Below are 19,042 nucleotides of genomic sequence, written 5' to 3'. Positions count from 1 at the left end.
TTTATTTTGAATAAATTTTGAACAGTTCAGTAGCTAGCTATTTCAATCATACTTTAAGCAATCTATTTTAACAATCTATGCTAGCCGGGTGCCACCATTTAGGCATTAGTTTGAAATAGCTCTCTGAATAAATTTATAATATTTAGTGTTTAATCATTTATACTTATTTTTAGCTTACTTGTTGGATAGTTTTCATGCACACTCAATCCCAACACCCTGTGTTCAGGTGGCAACAGCTGACTCAATATGTGGCTGTACGAAAGTTTCAACCGTAATTTCTCTTGTAAAATTTGTTGAGCTACAGATCTTTGCTTGTCGCCCTTGGCAAATGCATGAGTAGCTCTTGGGGTACAAGTACCCCTGGCTGGGAATCATTGTATGAGAGAATATGTTTCCTTAATCAAGTATTTCTGTGTAATTATCAACATCATAGCCAAAGAAAACACTCGATTCAGCCCTATTGCGGTTAAACACATGGTGAGGAGGAGAGAAAAGCGGTGAGAGGAAAGAGTGGGGGAGTAAGAATAGTGTGAGCACCAATATGGCTGAGTGCTGAGTTTGGGAGCCATTAGGCAGAAGGTAATTAATACCTGTCACCGCAGTGCTCTGTTCGCTGCCTTTATTCTGTTTCAGACCAATTAAAATATGACACTCCTCCGGTGGAGAACGTCTTGTTAAAATTAAACGCCTGAGACGCACAGACACCTTTGATAAACACATCCAGAGCTACAATTGGCTTTGGCAGCAACGGCATGCTGTATAGATAGATAGAGAGGGGGAGAGAGAAACATGGCTGTGTATGTGTTGTGTCAGTTCCAGTAAGAGATGTGAGATCTGATTAAAAGTGTGTATCCTTCCTTGTGTGTTTCACTCTCTAACACACAGATACACACTTGAGACTGACGTGATGTTATGAGACGTTTATGAGCCAAGAGATACTGACCAGTGAAGACAACTCACTGCCAACGATTTGCGGCTTGGACAGCAAGGACAGACGAATGGTAAGCAAAAACAGACGAGCCAGGGGAGAGGGGAAAAAAAATGTAGGGGAGAGCAGCTGAGGATACAAAAAGACAGGTGGTATTACAAAAAAAGAGCTTAGGAGCAAAGGAAAATATGATGAAGAGAGTCTGATAGGAAGGAAAACAAAGGATAGTAGAGCGCTCGGGGAAAGTGAAGTGAAATATGGGGAGGTTTTTTTTTTTTTTTTTTAAAGAGTTGAGCTGAGAGGAACTCGAGAAGACAGATTAGACAGAGAGAAGAGAGGGGAAAATGGAGAGAGGTGGAGTGATGGATGCAGGCAGGGGACCAGCAGCTCTCTGCCAACATCTCCATGCATCCTTCCAGACATCACACTGCGCTGCCATCTGCCTCCCTGCCACACACTCACACACACACACACACACACACACATAGAGGGAGGAGATATGTGAAATCATTAGCGTCTCCTGACACTGAATAAATATCTGGGGATGAAATCTGTCTGTGGAGAAATCACCTGCGGGGAAATATGATTGGATGAGATCACGACCTCGCTGGAACGTAATTTGCATGTCATCTAAATGGGCTCTGCCCCCAATGCTCAGGAGGTCAAAAGGCGTCCGATTAGTCGGATGGCACAACTCACTCCCTGATTGGCTGAAAGGAGCAACAATGCAAGTGAACTCCTGCTCAGCTTCAGCCCTGCTGCTTCCTCTGCGAGCTGCAGGACTGCCCTCTTCTGGCTGCTTTACAAATCTCCACAGTTTGATTAAAAAAAAAAAACAAGACACAATCAACACATCCAACATTTAAAGACAGACAAATTCTGGCTGGCAGTTGTTGTTTTTAATCACATTAGAGCTGAGGAATAAAAATAAACACAAAGAGCATGAGAGGGCAGCACACAGAGTGTCTCAGTTAACAGAGTCTTATTTATACATATATTTATATAATAGAATCATTTCTCCCACTTGAACAGCCTCTGATTGTAACACAGAAATATACCAACATTCCCTGGGTGAGAGAAGAGAAAAAGAGCGAAAAAAAGAAGAAAGAAAAACAGACCAGAACTCTCAACAGTCTTCATCTACATTAGAAAACCTACAGGCCATTCGTTTTTATAGGTTTATATATCAGCGAGGCATCAGTATTCATTACAAAAATAGGAATATAGTTGATATAGAAGCACTGGGGGTTGACTGAGTGGGTGGGGGAGTGAGGATGTGGCTGTGCCCTCCCATCAGTGGCATGACTAGTAATGACCACCCATCCGCCCACTCAACAAATCCACCCGACCCAGGAAACATCCTAGGGTTCTGTGCGCCTCCATGAGTGTTGTACAGCAGTCCAGCCCAGACAAAGAGTCAGTTATCATTGGAAACCAGTTAGGGTTTAAATTAAACCATTAACAAAAAACCATTAGAAAATGAGTACATAAAAAATAACCTTACAGGCAAAAGGAGGGGTTAGTGCATCGATGAATATGAAATAGTTCAAGAAAAGTGCTGTTAGAACCAAGAAAACATGATCTAAGAAATGAAAAGGGAGTGTGAGATGAAGAGGAGAAAGGAATAAGAAGTGACAAAGGAATAAAGCCTTTCTGAGAGAAGTGCAAAGCAGCTCTGAGGTCGCCCATGACTTGGGTTTCTATCGCTGCTGTTAGTGATGGAAAACAAAAAGATGAGAGAGGAGGGAGCTAATGGAGATGAAGTGTTATTGCTGGGGGTATCTTTTATTTGGTGTTAACTGGTGAGAAGGAGAATGAGGGGATGGAGAGAAGAGTTATTGCTGAGGGTAGTAGGGCTGCTGCTGAGGGGGTTGCTGTGGGTAGCCAGGGTAGCCAGGCTGTCCGGTGGGAGGGGCTGCTGGGTAGCCTCCCTGTCCTGGAGTCGCCTGGTAGGGCGAGTAGGGCATATTAGGCATGTTGGGCATGTTGGGCATGTTGTACTGGCCGTAAGCGTAGGGATTGTAGCCCATAGGCATCTGGAAGTACCTGTGTGGACAACATAACAGAGAAAACAAATGTGAGAATGATACTGACCAACTTTTTAATTAAATAGTTCAACATTTTGGGAGATACGCTTCTTTGATTTTACTTAGCTATCTTGGAATAATATGGAGATTGATATCGCTCTCATGTCTGTGTGAAAAGTACACAACTGGAGCCTGCAGCAGGTTAGGAAACGGCTATCCTGGCTCTGTTTGCAGGTAAAAAGGAAACCACCAGCCAGCACCTCTAAAGATGATTAATTGTCATGGTGTTTTGTTGTTTAATCTGAATTTTAGGAAATGTAAAGACTGGAACCAAGGAGAAACAGCTACTGGTGTCAAGGCTGGTTGCCACGCAAACATCATGGTGACAACAAGACACAGCCTGGCTGGTATTCAGAAAGAAATAAGTACAGCATGTTACTCCAGAAAAATCCACAACATGTCGTTTCTACACTTCCACCTGTATCAGAGCAGATCAAGTACAGAGACATGTATGTTTTCATAACCTAAGAGGATTTTTGATTTATGCTGGATGACAGGCTTTAACTGTCTAAATTCTTAGAAACAGCTAGTAGAAGGATTTCTAAGAAGAAGGATAATATCATGTCCTCTAATTCAACACATTGAGTTATTATGGGGATTAATTTGTACTAAGAAACCAGAGTGTCTTGAGGGGAAACTCACCCTGGATAGCCCTGATAGCTGGGGTAAGGTGGTCCCTGGGCCTGATTTGGTGGAGCCAAAGGTGGAGGGTTGCCAGTGGGAGGGCCAGTGGGTGGTGCGCTGGTGGGCGTGGTGGACGCTGCCTGAGGAGTGAAGCTTGGTGGTGGAGGCCTTGCTGGCGGCAGGGGCTTCGCCTGGGGCTGCTGCTGCTGGGCAGGTGGAGTCTGCAGGTAGAAAGAGATATCACACAGATCAATATGTAATATATATTCATCGGCCTCACATGTGCTGCAGAGGTGTTCAACATTTGGCTTTGTGAGTGGCTGCTTACAAATACGGTCCTGGGTGCAGGGGTTGGGCCGCCGGCGGGGGCAGCTGGGGTGCTCTGATAGGCGGGGACGTTGAAGTTTGGAGCGCTGGGCTCTCGGGCGATGCTCTGCTGCAGCTCCCTGAAATTCAAACAGTGACTGTGCTGCAATGTTTCCCTCTTATTCATGCATTTATCAGCTCTCATGAACCCTTACAGTTCAGTACAGTTGTTCATTAAAATCATAATTCGCATACTAAAACACATTCAGGATCTAATACTGGAATTAGCTTCAAAAATTAAATGAGACACACTACAACAAGAAAATAAAAAAACCTGCACATCAATCGAGTAAACAAAACCAGGAAAATACATACTTAAGTAGTTCATCCCGCTCTGTCTTACGAGCGAAAACGATGTCGCTGCATTTGTTCTGGAACTTGAGCAGGATTTCTGTCAGGTCGTTGTAGAACTGAGGAGGGAGAAACAAAAGGGGACGAAAATAAATCACCCAGTCTGCAAAAAACCCCACAACAAAAAACAAATAAAAGCAGAAAGTGTCCGACAAGATATGAATTACTGCAGTTCGTCCTCACCGAGGCACGTGTGCAGGTGTGTTGTGCTGAGCGATTACCTTGGTGCCTTCGCGCAGGTTGCTGCTGATCTCAACGTAGCTGTCATGGGCTGAAGCCAGCTTCTTCAGCACCTCCTCCCTCTGGTTGGCCTCCGTGTTGGACTGCTTCAGACTGCTGAACTCCTGGTGGGACGTCTGGAAGAAGATCACAGGCGGATAAGATGGAGCGTGAATTTGAGGAGGTTAACCTCTGTCACCACAAGTATATTTATGTCCAATAAAACAAAAATTCTTTCTTCACACACACACTGGCACTTTAAGTGGGCAAGCTGGGTTTTATTGACTCTGTGTCTCTGTGACCTTTGTAATCTGCTTGCATGTGGTTTTGTTTATATAAGTCACGCTTCACTGAATCCAGTAAGAGATTCACTTTTTGTTAGGATCTGCTTCAGAACAAAAACACGACCAGGGGTCTCATTTAGAAACAGTACAAATTCTGGCCCGAAGAGGCGTGCGCCACTTCCAACGCAAAAGTTGTGATCTTTAAAAAGAAACATGACGGGAAAATGTGCGCACCTGTAAGCAAACTCTGACCCATGCGTAAGAACATTTTGGAAGCAGGGGGAACTGGCAACGCAGAGGGTGAGGTGGTGAATTGAAGCCAGATTGTAAAATGAAGCCTCTCACACATCCACATACAATTCCACTTAATATCAAACAATTATCACATATCCATGTTATGATAAACTAATCCATAAGCACCTATCAATTGTGAAGCCAGATCTCAAATCAAAGTCTGCTAGATATTTCATCAGTGCTGGCTCACCATCACTATCCCCCCAGAGCGCAGCAGAGAGGGACGGACAGTGGTGACACTCGTGGTTGACTGACTAAGTCTGTCCTGCCTTTCTCGATATCAAGCATGAACATAGTGAGTCCTTTTCACCTCAACCATGTTAACTAACTGATGAAATTATCATCATTACTTGTACAAATTCAAGATAACATCAACTAGCATTAAAGAATTGTGGAACAGATGGGACATTGCTTTAATAATATCTTCTAAGTACCATTTTAGTTTCCATATAGTTTTTGTGTGTATTTTCGCTGCAGTAAACATAACTGCTGCACATAGTGCACTGGAAACACAGTGGCTGCCACACACGCACACACACTCAGCCTTCTCCAGTCAGCTCGCCCGGTACATCTTCACCATCTTCACATATGGACTGTATAAATTATCGAAGCCTGGAAACGATGTCAGTGACAGCTCTCTCACACAATTTATACGCTCCATGTCCTCATTGTGACTCCTAATCATAATGCAGGCCGAGTTCATCTCAACAAAGATTTATATAAATAAAAAGTGTTCACATATCAAACTTTCATTTTAAAATGACATCCCACTGTAGGGGTTACCACTGAATGTCGTGATCACTTTGGCGGGTGTGAAGCAGTCAGTCTGGGATGCACACAGACTTTCAGTGCCCTCGCACTGCTAGAGGACTACGTGAATAAAGGACTTAATAAGTGCTTTGTAACCTCCACCGCACCCACAAAAACCTGTTTTTCTGTGCCAGACAAAATGTTTTTATTCATTTTCCTCTCAGTTGAGTAGATATGCAAACACTTATTGTGGAGTCTCTGCAGAGTTTTATAAATGAGACCACTGATTAAAAAATGGTCTCTTTAATGGCTGCCTTGCTGCTGAATCAATATTTTGTTTCTGGAATACAACAATCAATTTTACCAAACTACCTGAACTTGTCCCAGCAGCTCTTCCTGTGTGCGGAGGCTGGCCTGTACCCTCTGGTTGTAGGAACCGTACAACTGGTCGAGCTGTGCGAGTGACAGCTGCTCCTCGTTGATGGCCCCGTCCTGGGCGAGCGCCGTCAGGAAGCAAACAGACATGTCAAAGGTCACGGCCTTGATCTCTCCCTCAAGGGTCTCCCTCTCCTTCTTCACCTCCTCCAGCTGGGCGAGTTGGGAGCGCAGCACGTTCACTACCTGGTGAAGATGGAGAAGATGTCAATGTCACTGACCTCTCAAACTTATAATGACTACATATACTGCTGTTTTTAACTTTGGCATTAATTCATTGTAGCTGTGGAGAGACATGCACTTTGTCCTCACTCCTTCCCTGTTCTGCTTGCTTAGTTATTTAAGTTCCCCAGTGACACACGATGCAAAGTCAGCAAATAGAATGAAAAATGGAGCTACTGTGGGGAGGAGGGACAGGGCTATAAAGCACACAGTGTCCACTGGGTGTTTCTGTACAGCAGGAGTCTGTGTATATGTGTTTATGTGACACACACAATACCTCCGGATGAGGTGACAAAAAGCTAACCATGACAATAAAAAGAAAAGTTTTACATTAACAGGCCATATGAATTAAAAATATAAAGATTCTATTAGAGGTGGACAGACCTCGCTGCCCTGCAGTGTCTTGGTCGGGTTGGCGGAGGGGATGGCAGCGTTGAGCTCATTCTCTGGCTTACACAGCAGGGCGATCATGTCACAGTGGGTGTTGTAGCGATCCTTCACGACCTGGTCCGCCTGTACGGCCTTGTCCAAGATGTTGCGGAAGTTAGCTCCCTCTGTGGGAAAGTAGGGAGGGAGGTGAAGTTAGAGGGGACAAGAGAGAAGGAGAAAGGGAAGAGGAGAGGACTAGGAGCATTGTCAACAGTGGATGACATGGAGACAAACTTTGATGCATAAACAAGAAGGACATGTTTTCAGTGTGTGTGCGTACCTGCACGGAGGGGCTTGTACAGGTCTCCAGAGGGAGTTCTGTTCCAGCGCTGGTTGAATTTGGTTCTCAGCTCGTTGTCTGTCGTCTCTTCATCATCCAGCATCTTCAGAGACTGAAAACAACACAGCACACAAACATTAGATCCTCAGATGATTAAACCTTTATTATTACCAGCTGCAAAAGCGTCGGCTGGTAATGTTTTCACCTTGTGAGTATGTGTGTGTGTCATCATGTAAAAAATGTGTTCCTGGAGACCGCCCTTTGTATCGGGAACTATCACAGAACCAGTTTTGAGAATTCGCCAGATGTTTGCACGTCTGTCTGCGGACAGATTTATTTACAGTGTAGTTCATAATGAAGGCCAGGTTCGAATATGGGTGTGGTCCTACCAATGAATACTGAGTACCAATGTAATAATGCAATAATGACTACTAAGTACTGATGGGAACAAGTCAAGGGAACATGAACCAGTGCTGCTTTGGCTGGTGTGATCCCCAGTTAATTTGTGATGAAGGCCACAGGACATGTGTATGTATTATCTGGCTTTTGAGGATTAATTTAGTATAGTTCAATTATTGAAGTTGATTTAATTATCAATTTGACTGATCGATCAATACATTGTTTTGTCTATAAAGTGTCCAAAGAAGTCAAAAATGCACAGAAGAAGTTCACAGAGCTCAAGGAAATCGCTCATTTCCAGAATATTCAATTTACAGTGATGTTAGACAGTAGAGCAGCAAATCCATACTTTTGGGAAGTCATAAAATACATAATATTTCTTCTAACTTCAATGATAACTTGATTATCAGAATTGTTGCTGATTTTCTGTCTGTTCAATTTTCTTTCAATCAACTAATTGAGTTATTGTTTCAGAACTGCTTTCATGCATTCAAAAGGAAAAGCAATGACCAGAGTTTGAATATCCAACAAAAAATAACGAAAAAGTAAGGTAAAGAAGTAAGTAATAGTAAGTAGTAAGTAAAGTAAAGAAAAGTCAGCTTTTTGGTTTTCCTTTCCCATTTTTTTTCCTAATTTTCATTCTCACTCATGGCTCTTTAAACAAGACAACCAACTACTTTTTTTGGGGGGAAATTAGGACAATTTGGCGTGGCCTTGCCAACAAACTTGGAAGCAGGCTGTGTTTTATGTTTTTACATCCGTCTGTTTATTTGTTTGTCAGCAAGATGTCTAAAAGAACAGTTTGGCAGAAGCTGGAGGACAGACAGTCCTTGGCCCAAAGATCAGTGGATTAGTTTTCAGTGATGATCCTGATCTGGGATTTACGCCATTAGGGACGATTATGATTTATTTTTTACTGATTGTGTGTTCTTCCGGTAACGGTGGTAGGAAAGCCCAACACTCGTCCAAATCAGCTGCTTAACAGCATTTCATTCATATGCTGCTTTGTCAAGAAAGCAAGGCCATATGACAAACAAGCTGTTAAGAAGGCTGCAGTTCTAAAAATACCTTCTTTACTTTCTAAATCAATTCATGGTTAGCGTTAGCAGTACAGTGAGAGGTTAGCTCACTGGTTATGGGATCTACAAAGTGTATTAATGTGTGTTTTTGTGTCTGACCTCGTCCAGGATCTCTCTGTTGCGGGTCAGAAGCTCTGGCAGGTCTCTGATCAGCTGCTCGACGCTCTGCAGTCCTCCTTGCTGCACGATGGACCTGGCCTTCTCAGCAATGGATTGTGGGATAGAGTCTCCAGACAGATCTTCCAGAGCAGCTGGCAGGTTTAGGGACGCCAGCACCCTGATGGACAATCACAGATCATCTGTCAGTTATTGTGGTCTCACAGTGAAAATATTAATTCAGCATTGACGTAAAATAAAGTTAAATAGCCATTTCAATTTCAAAAGATGCCTAAATGAATTAAAGTGCATGTTGCCCAAAGGGTACTTCACTCAAATTGTTAAGCACTTATTAAAATCATCAAATAGTGTGATACAAGTGCATAACTGCTACTAAGGGCACTACACTACAAACATACTGTAAGTGCTTGTATCGACATTTTAATGGTACCTGTTACACCATTATATTATAAATTTTTAATAAATCCAGATACAAGCACTCGCAGAAATGTTCATGGGAAGATGATTTCACTTGTTGTACACAAACAGAGCAAAGTAGGCTCATACAGACAGGGGACAGCGTACCCGTTGCAGAGATTGGTGGCCTCCCTCATCGTTCCCACCAGTCTGTTAACAGTCTCAGCCTTCCTCTGGCTGTAAACGCTCATGGACTGCTGCACCGCCATGGGGACCATCTTCTCAAACAAGTCTGAGGAGAAAGGAACATAAACAACTGGTTTAAAAAAAGAGAATCCGGCCAGAGAGTGCCCATCGCTCCCTACACAATGAGTTTGAGGTCATGTTTTTAGCATGGCTGTATTCCCCAAAATGTCAAACTATTCCTATAAAGCTTCCGTTTTTGACCTGGCTCAAAAACTGATGCTCAGATGTAGATAATTAGTTTTTTGTCTCTACACGTGTCAAACTGTGTTGTCCATGTTGTCTCTCACCTGTGAATTTCTGACTTAGTGGAGGTGTGATGGTGGTGGCTCTGACCAGTGCTGCTTTGCCGATGTGTTCCAGATCTTTGACCTCGGGCACGCGGTCGTGGTAGATAAAGTCATTGTCTTTTTTGGCTGCGGTGAGGGCTCGGTTGATTTTATCACTCAAGTCCTTAACGCTCACATACTCATCGTAACGAGATGCCACCGTCCTCACCAGCTCTGCTGCGTGCTGGAGGGACAATCAGAGGACAGAAAACAGAGAAGAACATTTTTACTTCATGAATTTTATGATTTGATGTGGAACTTCAAGGTGTGTATGTCTAATATCTGTCCAGTTTCTGATGATTATATAAAGACATTTGAGATTTATTCAAATAATATTGAGTAGCCATATTATTTCAAGATGTGACGGATGAATCGTGTGGGACCAAACCTGAAAGTCATATGAAAGCTGTGTACCTGCAGACGAGCAATCTCCTCTCCAAAGCGCTTCTTCTGTTTGGCCAGGACGCTCTGGTGCAGCTCAGCATTGGCTTGCATGATGCAGTGCTTGGCCGCCAGCACCGGCAGCACTTCCTGAAAATAAAAATACTGACCAGGGAGAGGCAACCACGGAGCAACACGCAGGCACACAAACAGATAAATGCACGCACATACGCACGCATGATGGCAAGGCAAACCACAAAATGGCAGGCGCACACCAGCGAGGTCAAATCACGAATGACATCACAGAAGCCAATCACAAGGAGGCACAAGCATTCAGAGGCGTGCAAACACAACACAAGCACGCACAAACATGGACAATCAATGCCAATGCCACCACCACGAGGGATGCAGAAAGAAAGGAAGACAACGAGAGAGAAAACAGAACAGGCCATGAGTGTTTAACCTTTCAGCAAAAGCTGCTACACCTTCATCAAATGTCCCATAGCCTTGTGTGTGTGTGTTTGTGTGTGTGTGTGTGTGTGTGTATATATGTGTGTGTCTGATTTCATGCATTCAGGGAGAACACAGGAACTTTCCAATTTCCCTGGCCTTGTTTCCTGTATCCAAATAAAGTGATGTCTTCACTCTAAACTTACATATGATAAGAATGTACGACCAGAGCTGAGTTGCACCATTAATCCATTTTTAGTTTTGTGTGTGAAGTCCTTCCACAGTTATAACTATTTAGTTTAAAACTGGTGGTGAACTAAATCAGGCTGCACTGTTACAGCTCTGTACAATTAGAAGGAATGAACTGTGCTGTAACATAATGTCTAAACGTTTTTAGGTTGAGCATATATTAAAACATACCTGACAATTCTTTGTAAATGTCTGCTTTTATTTGTTTATACCTATGAGAGCTGCTGATTTTTTAAACTGAATGATCGATAACTGTATTTTCTCTTTTCTCTATCTATTATTACCAAAAAACAAAGAAATTATGAAAAAAAATGCTCAGTATCATTTCCCAGTGCATAAAATGAAAGCTGTACCAGCTCTAAAACTTCACCTGCCAGTAAATATTTTACAACTTATGTCTACGTAAGAAATGCTTGTGTTGCTCAACCTGTTTTAATTTGGCGATGCACTCCACACTCATAATAGGCTCCATTTGAACAGAAGAACAGCTGTTGCTAGCTACTCATTTCCTGCTTTTTCCTTTACTTTGATATCACTGACCTAAAAACCTGAGGTGGTGTGTGTTTCTGTGGTTGTGTGTGTTTCAGTCAGTGTTAGACAGACAGTAAGTACTTCAAATGCCTGCGATTAGATGTTAAGAAACCACTCAGAATGAAAACAAGTCAAACTGCAGCTTAGTAGTAACCAATCAGAGTGAAAACAGGATGGAAATGGACCAATGAGAACAGAGAGAGGTTGCAATTTGGACAGTCCCGCAACCTGAGTACCACTCTTCAAGTCTTATTTTCCAGAAATACACACATACAAAACAATACACACAATCAGACAGACAAAACACACTCCAAACATACAGAACTGTGTTTGCATCTTCACCACACTCAACACATGGCTGACTGCGAGTGTGTTTGTTTTTAGGTTAGTGTGTAGCTGTACGTGTGTCCTTCACATACCTTGGGAAGGTTGTCTTTGTACTGGCACTGCTTGAATGCGTCGCCATAGAAATCTGCTGCCTGATTGGCCAACTTTGCGATGACAGCATCCTTCATTTTATCTATTGGGTGAACAAGTACATATACACAAAATCTCAAGAAAAGTAGTTGTGTTCTTTGAAACCTCACATCACAAGCTGATCACACCATCTGCAGCTTGCTAACTGATTATTTTGTCATACATTCGAACATAAAAGGTTATTTTCTGAAATTGCCCTCACTCCCTACAAAACCTATTTATAACAAAAACTAACCGTGTCGGCAGAAAATATAGGTCTAATTGTTTTCATAACTTATTTAATGATGTTACCTTCAACGCTGTTCTGCTGAAAAAATCTCATGAGCAACTCTGTAGACAGAACTGGGACAGACATGTGCAACCTGGATCAAAACTGCCTGCTGCCTTTGCAAGAAATTAACCTTAATGCAAAAACGAGCATGCGTGTACAATTAAAGAGGCTACCTGTGTAGTGCTTTACTGGTTCCTTTATATCCAGCAGATTTGTGACACCAGTGTTTATAAACTTTTACACATTATTGAGCAAAAGACTAAGTAGCGATCCATGTCTGTGATGCACTTTTAAAACTAACAATTCAGACAAAAAAAATGGTTCGTGTTTCTCTTCTTCTGAGTATCGACACGACAGAAGTCGATATAAATCATAACGATCATGCACAGTCTCCAGGATGTCTACAGGTATTTATTTTTTTGGACAAATCTTATTCAGCACTGCAGGTAAGTATAAAGCTTGTAGAGGTAGGTTTTATGTAGGAATATTGTTATTAGAGTACAAAGTAAAAAGACAGAATGAGGTTCAATGGTAAGTTTAAAAAATTGTAACATCAAAAATGTGGACTTGGACACAGAAGAACTGGGATCCTTTTGACAAAAAGATGGATAAAAGAAATTAGATAACATATTTATGGCAATTAAGACCTCACAAATTCCAATTTAAGACTATTTAAGGACACTTAAAGGATCTGCCGACACCCTGTCTTGAATTGAAGACGATGTGTATGTGGACCGTTGAGGATTCCGTCCTTCGGTACCTGAGGTGGCTTTGAGGAAGATGACCTCCTGGGCCTGGGCCAGCATGATGAGGCTCAGGGTACCCACAGTTTCAGGGGAGATGTCCATGGTGGGCTCTCTGTTAAGTGCTGACAGCACTGTGTCCTTGATGTGGCCAAATGCTCCGCTGGCCAGCTGGACAGTGAGACAGACAAAGAGTGAAGCAGATGAGACACTCCTGCCAAGGCTGGAACCTGCTTTATTTGGTACTTTTAAAACAGTCCTCACTTTCTAAATTCCTGCAGGCCTCTCACATACCATTTATTTCAATTAGAGAAAAGTCAAAATTAACACAGCAAAAAGCAAAAACTCTCATGTTGCAAGTTGCAAATTTGGTTCATCTCTGAACCGTGAAACTCATTTGATCATGTATATTAATGCTAATAACTTCTGATGATTGACATAAATTCAATGCTGATGCATTTGACTCGTCTTAACATGCAGACAGTGAAACTAGTTTTTCTTGTTTGTCAAGGTCTCATTGCTATCATGATTGAAAGATTGAGAAGCAGGGAAACAAATGGCATGTTCGTTGTTCTGATAAATAGTCCGGAAATACAGACACACCTTAAAGATTACAGTAGATAAAACTCCTGAAGTACAGTATTATCAGTTACCTCACCAAACATAAATGAGCTGCTAATTTTGCATATATCGAACTAACAGTTGTAATTTCATAGAGAAATGTAACTCTACACGTTGCTATATTTCTGTGTGGTAGTACTGTACGCCCACCTGATAGTATTTGGCTGCAGCCTTCAGACCCTCGTCGTTGTCCAGGTTCTGCTCTGAGGCGATCTGACTGGCCAGCGCCGCTGCGTTGAACAACACGCATGTCTTCTCGTAGCCCAAACTGGCCAAAGCTGCAACACACAGAAAACAAACACAAGAGTAAGTTTTGCTGTCCTCTTGATGTGAATCTTAAAAGCATTGTTTCTCTTCAGGAACAACTTCAACTAGAGAATAATTCACCTTCAGATTACACACAGGACAAAGTGACATCTATCCTTCATCATTTGGATACCATCTGATACTAACTGCTTTCTTTATTTTGTGTGGTCGGCATTTTGTGAAAGCAACACTTTCTACCGCTTCATTCCACATTTTTCTCACCCATAGTACACTGGAACGAATCCCACAGTCATGAGCTCCCACAATTCACCACAGAGGACAAAAGATTCAGCGTGAACGGAATAAATGTGAAGACTGAACTCAACAACGATTCTTCGCTTTCATTATTCTTTTCATTACACACAAACTTCCAGGGCACAAAATTAGCACCAGCCACCAGACAAATGTTGGTGAAAATATGCAAGTGGTATGCAAGATTTGCTTCACTCACCAGCCAAAAAACAATGGTCATCTATTGAGAGGCTGCTAAAATCTGAACATTCACTAGTCGTGCATATTACAGTGTCAAATTTTATTATTCATACCATACAAGGCACCTTGTCAGGCTTTTTTTTTTTTTTAAACGCAAAATAACAAGAACCTTGAAGTTCGAGAGCTTTGTCTCTCATTGGGTGTGTGTAAGAGTGACAAATGGATCAAAAGAAAGCATGACAGGTATGTGACCCAAGGGTAAAGTCAAATATTGGCTTCAGTTCCTCTTAATATTACTTCCTCCTTCTGCAGCTACCTGCATTTGTGTAAACACACAGTTACATACACAGATACTCTTCAAGAAATGGACTCGCACTCACCGAGCTTGACTGAGCCACCGAACAGTGATCCTTTATCAAAGGCGTCCTTCCATGTGAAGGTTAAGCAGAGCTGTGGAAACAGAGAGACGCTTTGTGTTCAAGTTCTTCTGTCTGGGAAGTAAATCTACAATCATGTGTTCGTGTTCAATCAGTTACCTGGTTTTCAGAGAAGGGAAACTTAGGCTCGACAGCACACAGTTGGTCATAGTATCTGAAGAAAAAAAGAAATGACAGGATTAAAACTATGTTTTCTCATATGTTTATACCCAATATATATGTTTATTGTTTTCACTGGAAAGACAGAAAAGTTTTTATTTTGATTGTTATCAAACGTAACCTTAGGTCAAAGTGAGTTAAAAAAAAAGAAAAAAGGAAGCGATTGGGCCGTACAGTAAATCATAATTGAAAAACTGGGGTAGTGATTATTATGATATAACTGCAGAGGAAGTCCTGGCATTTCAGAGACACTTGACAATGAGTCAGGAAAAAACATCAGGCCAGGCAAGCACACCACAGGACACACACACACACACACACACACACACACACACACACACACACACACACACACACACACACACACACACACACAGATAGGACAAAGAGCTGACGAGCAGTATCTGTGCCTCTGATGTGAACAGTCTATTATTAGGAATGACAACATGCACAGAGGCTGGTTGGGAATCCCCCGTTACCAGTTCATCCAGTCGGCTTTTACCAGTGCCAGGACAGACTGAAGTGTAAATATAAACACAAACAAAGACTGGCTTTATATAGAGAGCTTCCTACGTATGGACTCTGTTAGACACGCGTGCAGGGGAAAGCTGAGATGAGGTGAGCCTCCTGGTTAACTAAAGAGAAAAAGAAAGCGTCCTAGACAAAACAATGGTTGCCATGGTGACACAATAGCTGTGTCTGCGCAGCTTTGAAAGGGATAGGGCCCGTCGCCCTGGATACCTGGCATATAGCTAACAGACGACATGTGCAGAGAGCCAAGGAGCGACAATGCTTGCAGTAAGCAATGGCTACCCATTCTGCACAGACATGCTAGCTTCCACCTCGATGCTAATTATCCCAGGCCAAGGACTAACTCACATGCCCTACATCTTACATACAAAGCATTTCAAAATATTGATGAATTTGTAAACTAATGTAAGCCGACATGTAAATTATGAGTTTGATAATGATATCCCTGGATTAAAACAGTGGGGAAATGTTTCAGGTTCTGTGGAAAAAACTACTGACATGAACCAGGGATGCACTGATTCAAAAATTTGTCCAATACAAATTTTGATACCTCAAATCAGGTCATATGTCAATTGAACATGAAAGGTCTGAAACTGAAACTTGTCAACAGGCATGTCCATCAACCACTACCTCCTTGTGTCGCTGGTAGTTTCTCTCGGAGAGCATTACAAGCTCAAATTAGTAAAACAAACAATTGTCTTAAAGATAAGTAAATGTTCTGCATTAGCCCAGTTTTGCTGCACTCCACCTGTTGGCTTTTGTCAACACTCAGCAACTCAAGCCGGTGCACTCTTTAATATCTAAAGAGCCGAATCTTGGCACTCGCAAGACAATTCCACTTTGCACTGCTGCTAGAAAGTCGCTCAAAGTGGGAAAAAAGGGAAGACCTGCACCCGGCAAGTGCATACCTGGCTACTCACGTAATCTTGGCAAACCCTTCTGTGCATAATATAACTCATGAGTCATTGAGAACAAAGACTTAAATGTCAGAGGGCAAAGTCTGCATCTATATGTCACCTAGGAGTCGAATGAGTATAATGGTAAATATTAAGTCAGGCAACAATGGTGAGGTTTTTATAAAAGGAGCAGGATAACTCAGTCAAGACCTCTGTGGCCTTTTTCATTAGAGCTCAGTCATTCTAAGTGTATCATTACATAACAGCAACACAACAGTCAACAATAGCCAGGTGGGGTAAGTGGATCATGGAACAGAGAGGAACTTTGTTTAACAAAATTAATCCTATTTCTGTCTCACAGTTCCTCTATGCAAAGTGGTAGGCACTTGCACCGTACATTATGTGTATATCCACATACCGTTCAACAGGAATATCAGTCCACAAAAGCTTGTTTCGGTACAGTCAGATGGCTGAGAGGAATACTCTACGTTATCAGATGGTTTTTCATTTTTTTTAATTCTTAGAAAAGTGATGCTGAGAAGTTTGGAGCAGGAAAAATCTGATTAATCAGAAAGAAGAAAAACATCAACCTAACAGGTGATTCCAAACTTTTAAACAGTTGTGTATTGATGTAATGTTATGTGTTACACATTCAGAGCAGCTATTTAAAACATAAAATCTATTGGCAGAGTATATAGAGGTCTTTTCTGGAGTGCACATCTCCACGCATCTTCACACTCCTGATTCTCATACATTCACAGATGTTTTGCTTTATCCATGTGATCTGTTTGCTGATATGAAAAGCTGTGGTTCCCTTTTAAGCCACCCTGGATGTCTGATCATGTGGCCACCAATGAGCTAAAGGCCTCGGCTGTTAGTGGGCCTGAATGTGAATGACATCTGACAGGAGAGCTGACTGTGCTTGGACTCTCTCACTGATGCTGTGTAGACACATAGCCTAGCGGATGTAACTATATCTAAAAGGAGCTCATGAGTTTAAATATGTATGAAGGAATCTGTTGTTTTTCTGTGTATAGTATTAGTCATAAGTTATTGTTAGTATTTGTGATCTAGGTTAGTGTCATTAAACAAAACTTGGGAATAGGATGAGTCAGCTAATTATCAGTTTTCTAGAAGATGATGGTTGATGATGATTAGGTTGCGAAATCTATTTTAAGCTGTCTAAGATGTAAAGCGTTGTTAGCGTGTTATGTAACATGTTTTATATACTGGTAGCAGCGTTTTTAGCATTTCATTATGTTTTATATTCAAGTCTGTTTGAGCTCTGTGTTTCACCTTGAGGACAATAAAGTTTTAAGATGAACACTGAAGCTAACTCTGATGCTAACCTAACGTTAAAGCATGTTGAGCTCATACCTACATCAGCTAAAATGGCTAATTTAATGTAACTTAATCTTTTAGATAGCTGACAGTTCGGTAAAACAAGTTAACAAGTCAAGTCCGTGTTAGCCTCTAAAGGAAACTTGGCATGAATGACACATGAGTCAGTTATTATGGTGAGAAACCTCCTAGCATATTAGCTTGACCAACTTTAGCTCCTCGGCTAGCAACTGAAAGCTGACACATCTGGGTGCGGCAATGACTGGGCTAACTCACCGTCACAGGTGAGAGGATAGCTCTGAGTTTTAGTAATATGTTAGCTAGTTCAGGTGTGTTGTAAACAAAGGACTTTCTACCTGAGCAGAATCTCCAGGGAGCTCTCATGTTTGTCCAGAGGCCTTCCCAGCGCGTTTCTGCGGAGCTTGTTCAACTCCTCCACGGCGCGGATGTATTCCCCCTGCTCCTCGCCCGTTGGATATGTAGCTGTGACAAATTTCGACAGCGGTTTCACCAGATCCACTTCAGAGGACTTTTTCAACGGGACTGAAATAAACGTTGCCATTTCGGCCCGTCAAAGCGATATATTCAGTCAGAAAAACAGAGACGTTATCGAGCGACGGACACAAACAACAGCGAGCGACCCACTTCCTGGATTCTGACAGGGAACGTCAAATTACGTCATGGGAAGCGGCCAGGCGCACCGCGCAGAATCAGTATCGCTTTAATGAGAAATGACGGAACTGCGAGGAAATTAGCTTTATCTTCTCACGGCCACAGTCTTTCATTTCCAACACTGGACACCGTGCCCGAATTATGTCTTTAGGGGCACACAGGGCAAAATATAGCCTTTGGGCCCCTATAAACCCTTCGTTCTTCTTAATCTTCGTGTAATGTCACATATATTCCTATGCCAGAATATCACATGGACCCTGGTATGCCGTGAGGTAATCTGATTTAACACTAATGTAATTTCAAAGAACAATACTCCAGTTATACAGATGAATACATTTGATTACTCAAATTCATAAATCTAGAACAAAATAAACATTATAACCATTGGATTGTAAAATAGTTTAGAATAATTATTGACAAGTCTACTTATTAATGTGACATGTTCATCCTACTGAGTTTACTGAAGATCCTTTTGTAAAATTCAATCAAATTTAATATAAAAACGTCCAAACCCATGTGTTTTTTCTATATCCTGATACAGTGCATTGTAAGCGTTAGCCTCTATTGGAAATTTTCATGTACTTAACGTATTCACTCTTCATGAAAGGACGCACCTAAATCTGATATAACAATATTTGTTAACTCAGGGGATTATAATTGATCCATAGTCTCCATAATCAGGCCTGTGTGTAATGTTCTTTATAAATGCATAT

The 19,042-nt window shown here is 41.9% G+C and overlaps 1 protein-coding gene across 2 annotated transcripts; it reads right to left on the bottom strand.

The window, feature by feature from the left end:
- Positions 1-1,812: 1,812 nt before the first annotated feature.
- pdcd6ip (programmed cell death 6 interacting protein) lies at positions 1,813-18,320 on the bottom strand. Of its 2 annotated transcripts, none has more exons than XM_073462966.1 (18): positions 18,014-18,320; positions 14,830-14,884; positions 14,674-14,743; positions 13,706-13,833; positions 12,952-13,105; positions 11,863-11,963; positions 10,247-10,378; positions 9,794-10,016; positions 9,429-9,552; positions 8,847-9,024; positions 7,270-7,381; positions 6,945-7,114; positions 6,276-6,524; positions 4,578-4,712; positions 4,321-4,415; positions 3,968-4,085; positions 3,658-3,860; positions 1,813-2,974 (listed from the first exon to the last, which is right to left on the bottom strand). In XM_073462966.1, the coding sequence occupies exons 1-18, from the start codon at positions 18,217-18,219 to the stop codon at positions 2,764-2,766; spliced, it is 2,664 nt and encodes an 887-aa protein (XP_073319067.1). In that variant the 5' UTR covers positions 18,220-18,320; the 3' UTR covers positions 1,813-2,763. The 2 variants fall into 2 exon arrangements, with proteins under 2 accessions (XP_073319067.1, XP_073319068.1); XM_073462967.1 differs by having other exon boundaries at positions 10,247-10,363; positions 18,014-18,300.
- Between the last annotated feature and the right edge of the window lie 722 nt (positions 18,321-19,042).

The sequence above is a fragment of the Pagrus major genome, chromosome 3 (assembly GCF_040436345.1).
Source record: "Pagrus major chromosome 3, Pma_NU_1.0".
In the NCBI taxonomy this organism is placed as follows: domain Eukaryota; kingdom Metazoa; phylum Chordata; class Actinopteri; order Spariformes; family Sparidae; genus Pagrus; species Pagrus major.
This window is presented reverse-complemented; position numbering and strand designations above follow the sequence as displayed.

Bases quoted from the DNA above. Each gene is read 5' to 3' on its own strand.
- pdcd6ip (XM_073462966.1), bottom strand. From the start codon at position 18,219: ATGGCAACGTTTATTTCAGTCCCGTTGAAAAAGTCCTCTGAAGTGGAT. The intron at 7,115-7,269 runs GTACGCACACAC...ACTTTCCCACAG, and splicing joins GTACAAGCCCCTCCGTGCAG to AGGGAGCTAACTTCCGCAAC. The intron at 3,861-3,967 runs GTAAGCAGCCAC...TTCTACCTGCAG, and splicing joins CTGCACCCAGGACCGTATTT to ACTCCACCTGCCCAGCAGCA.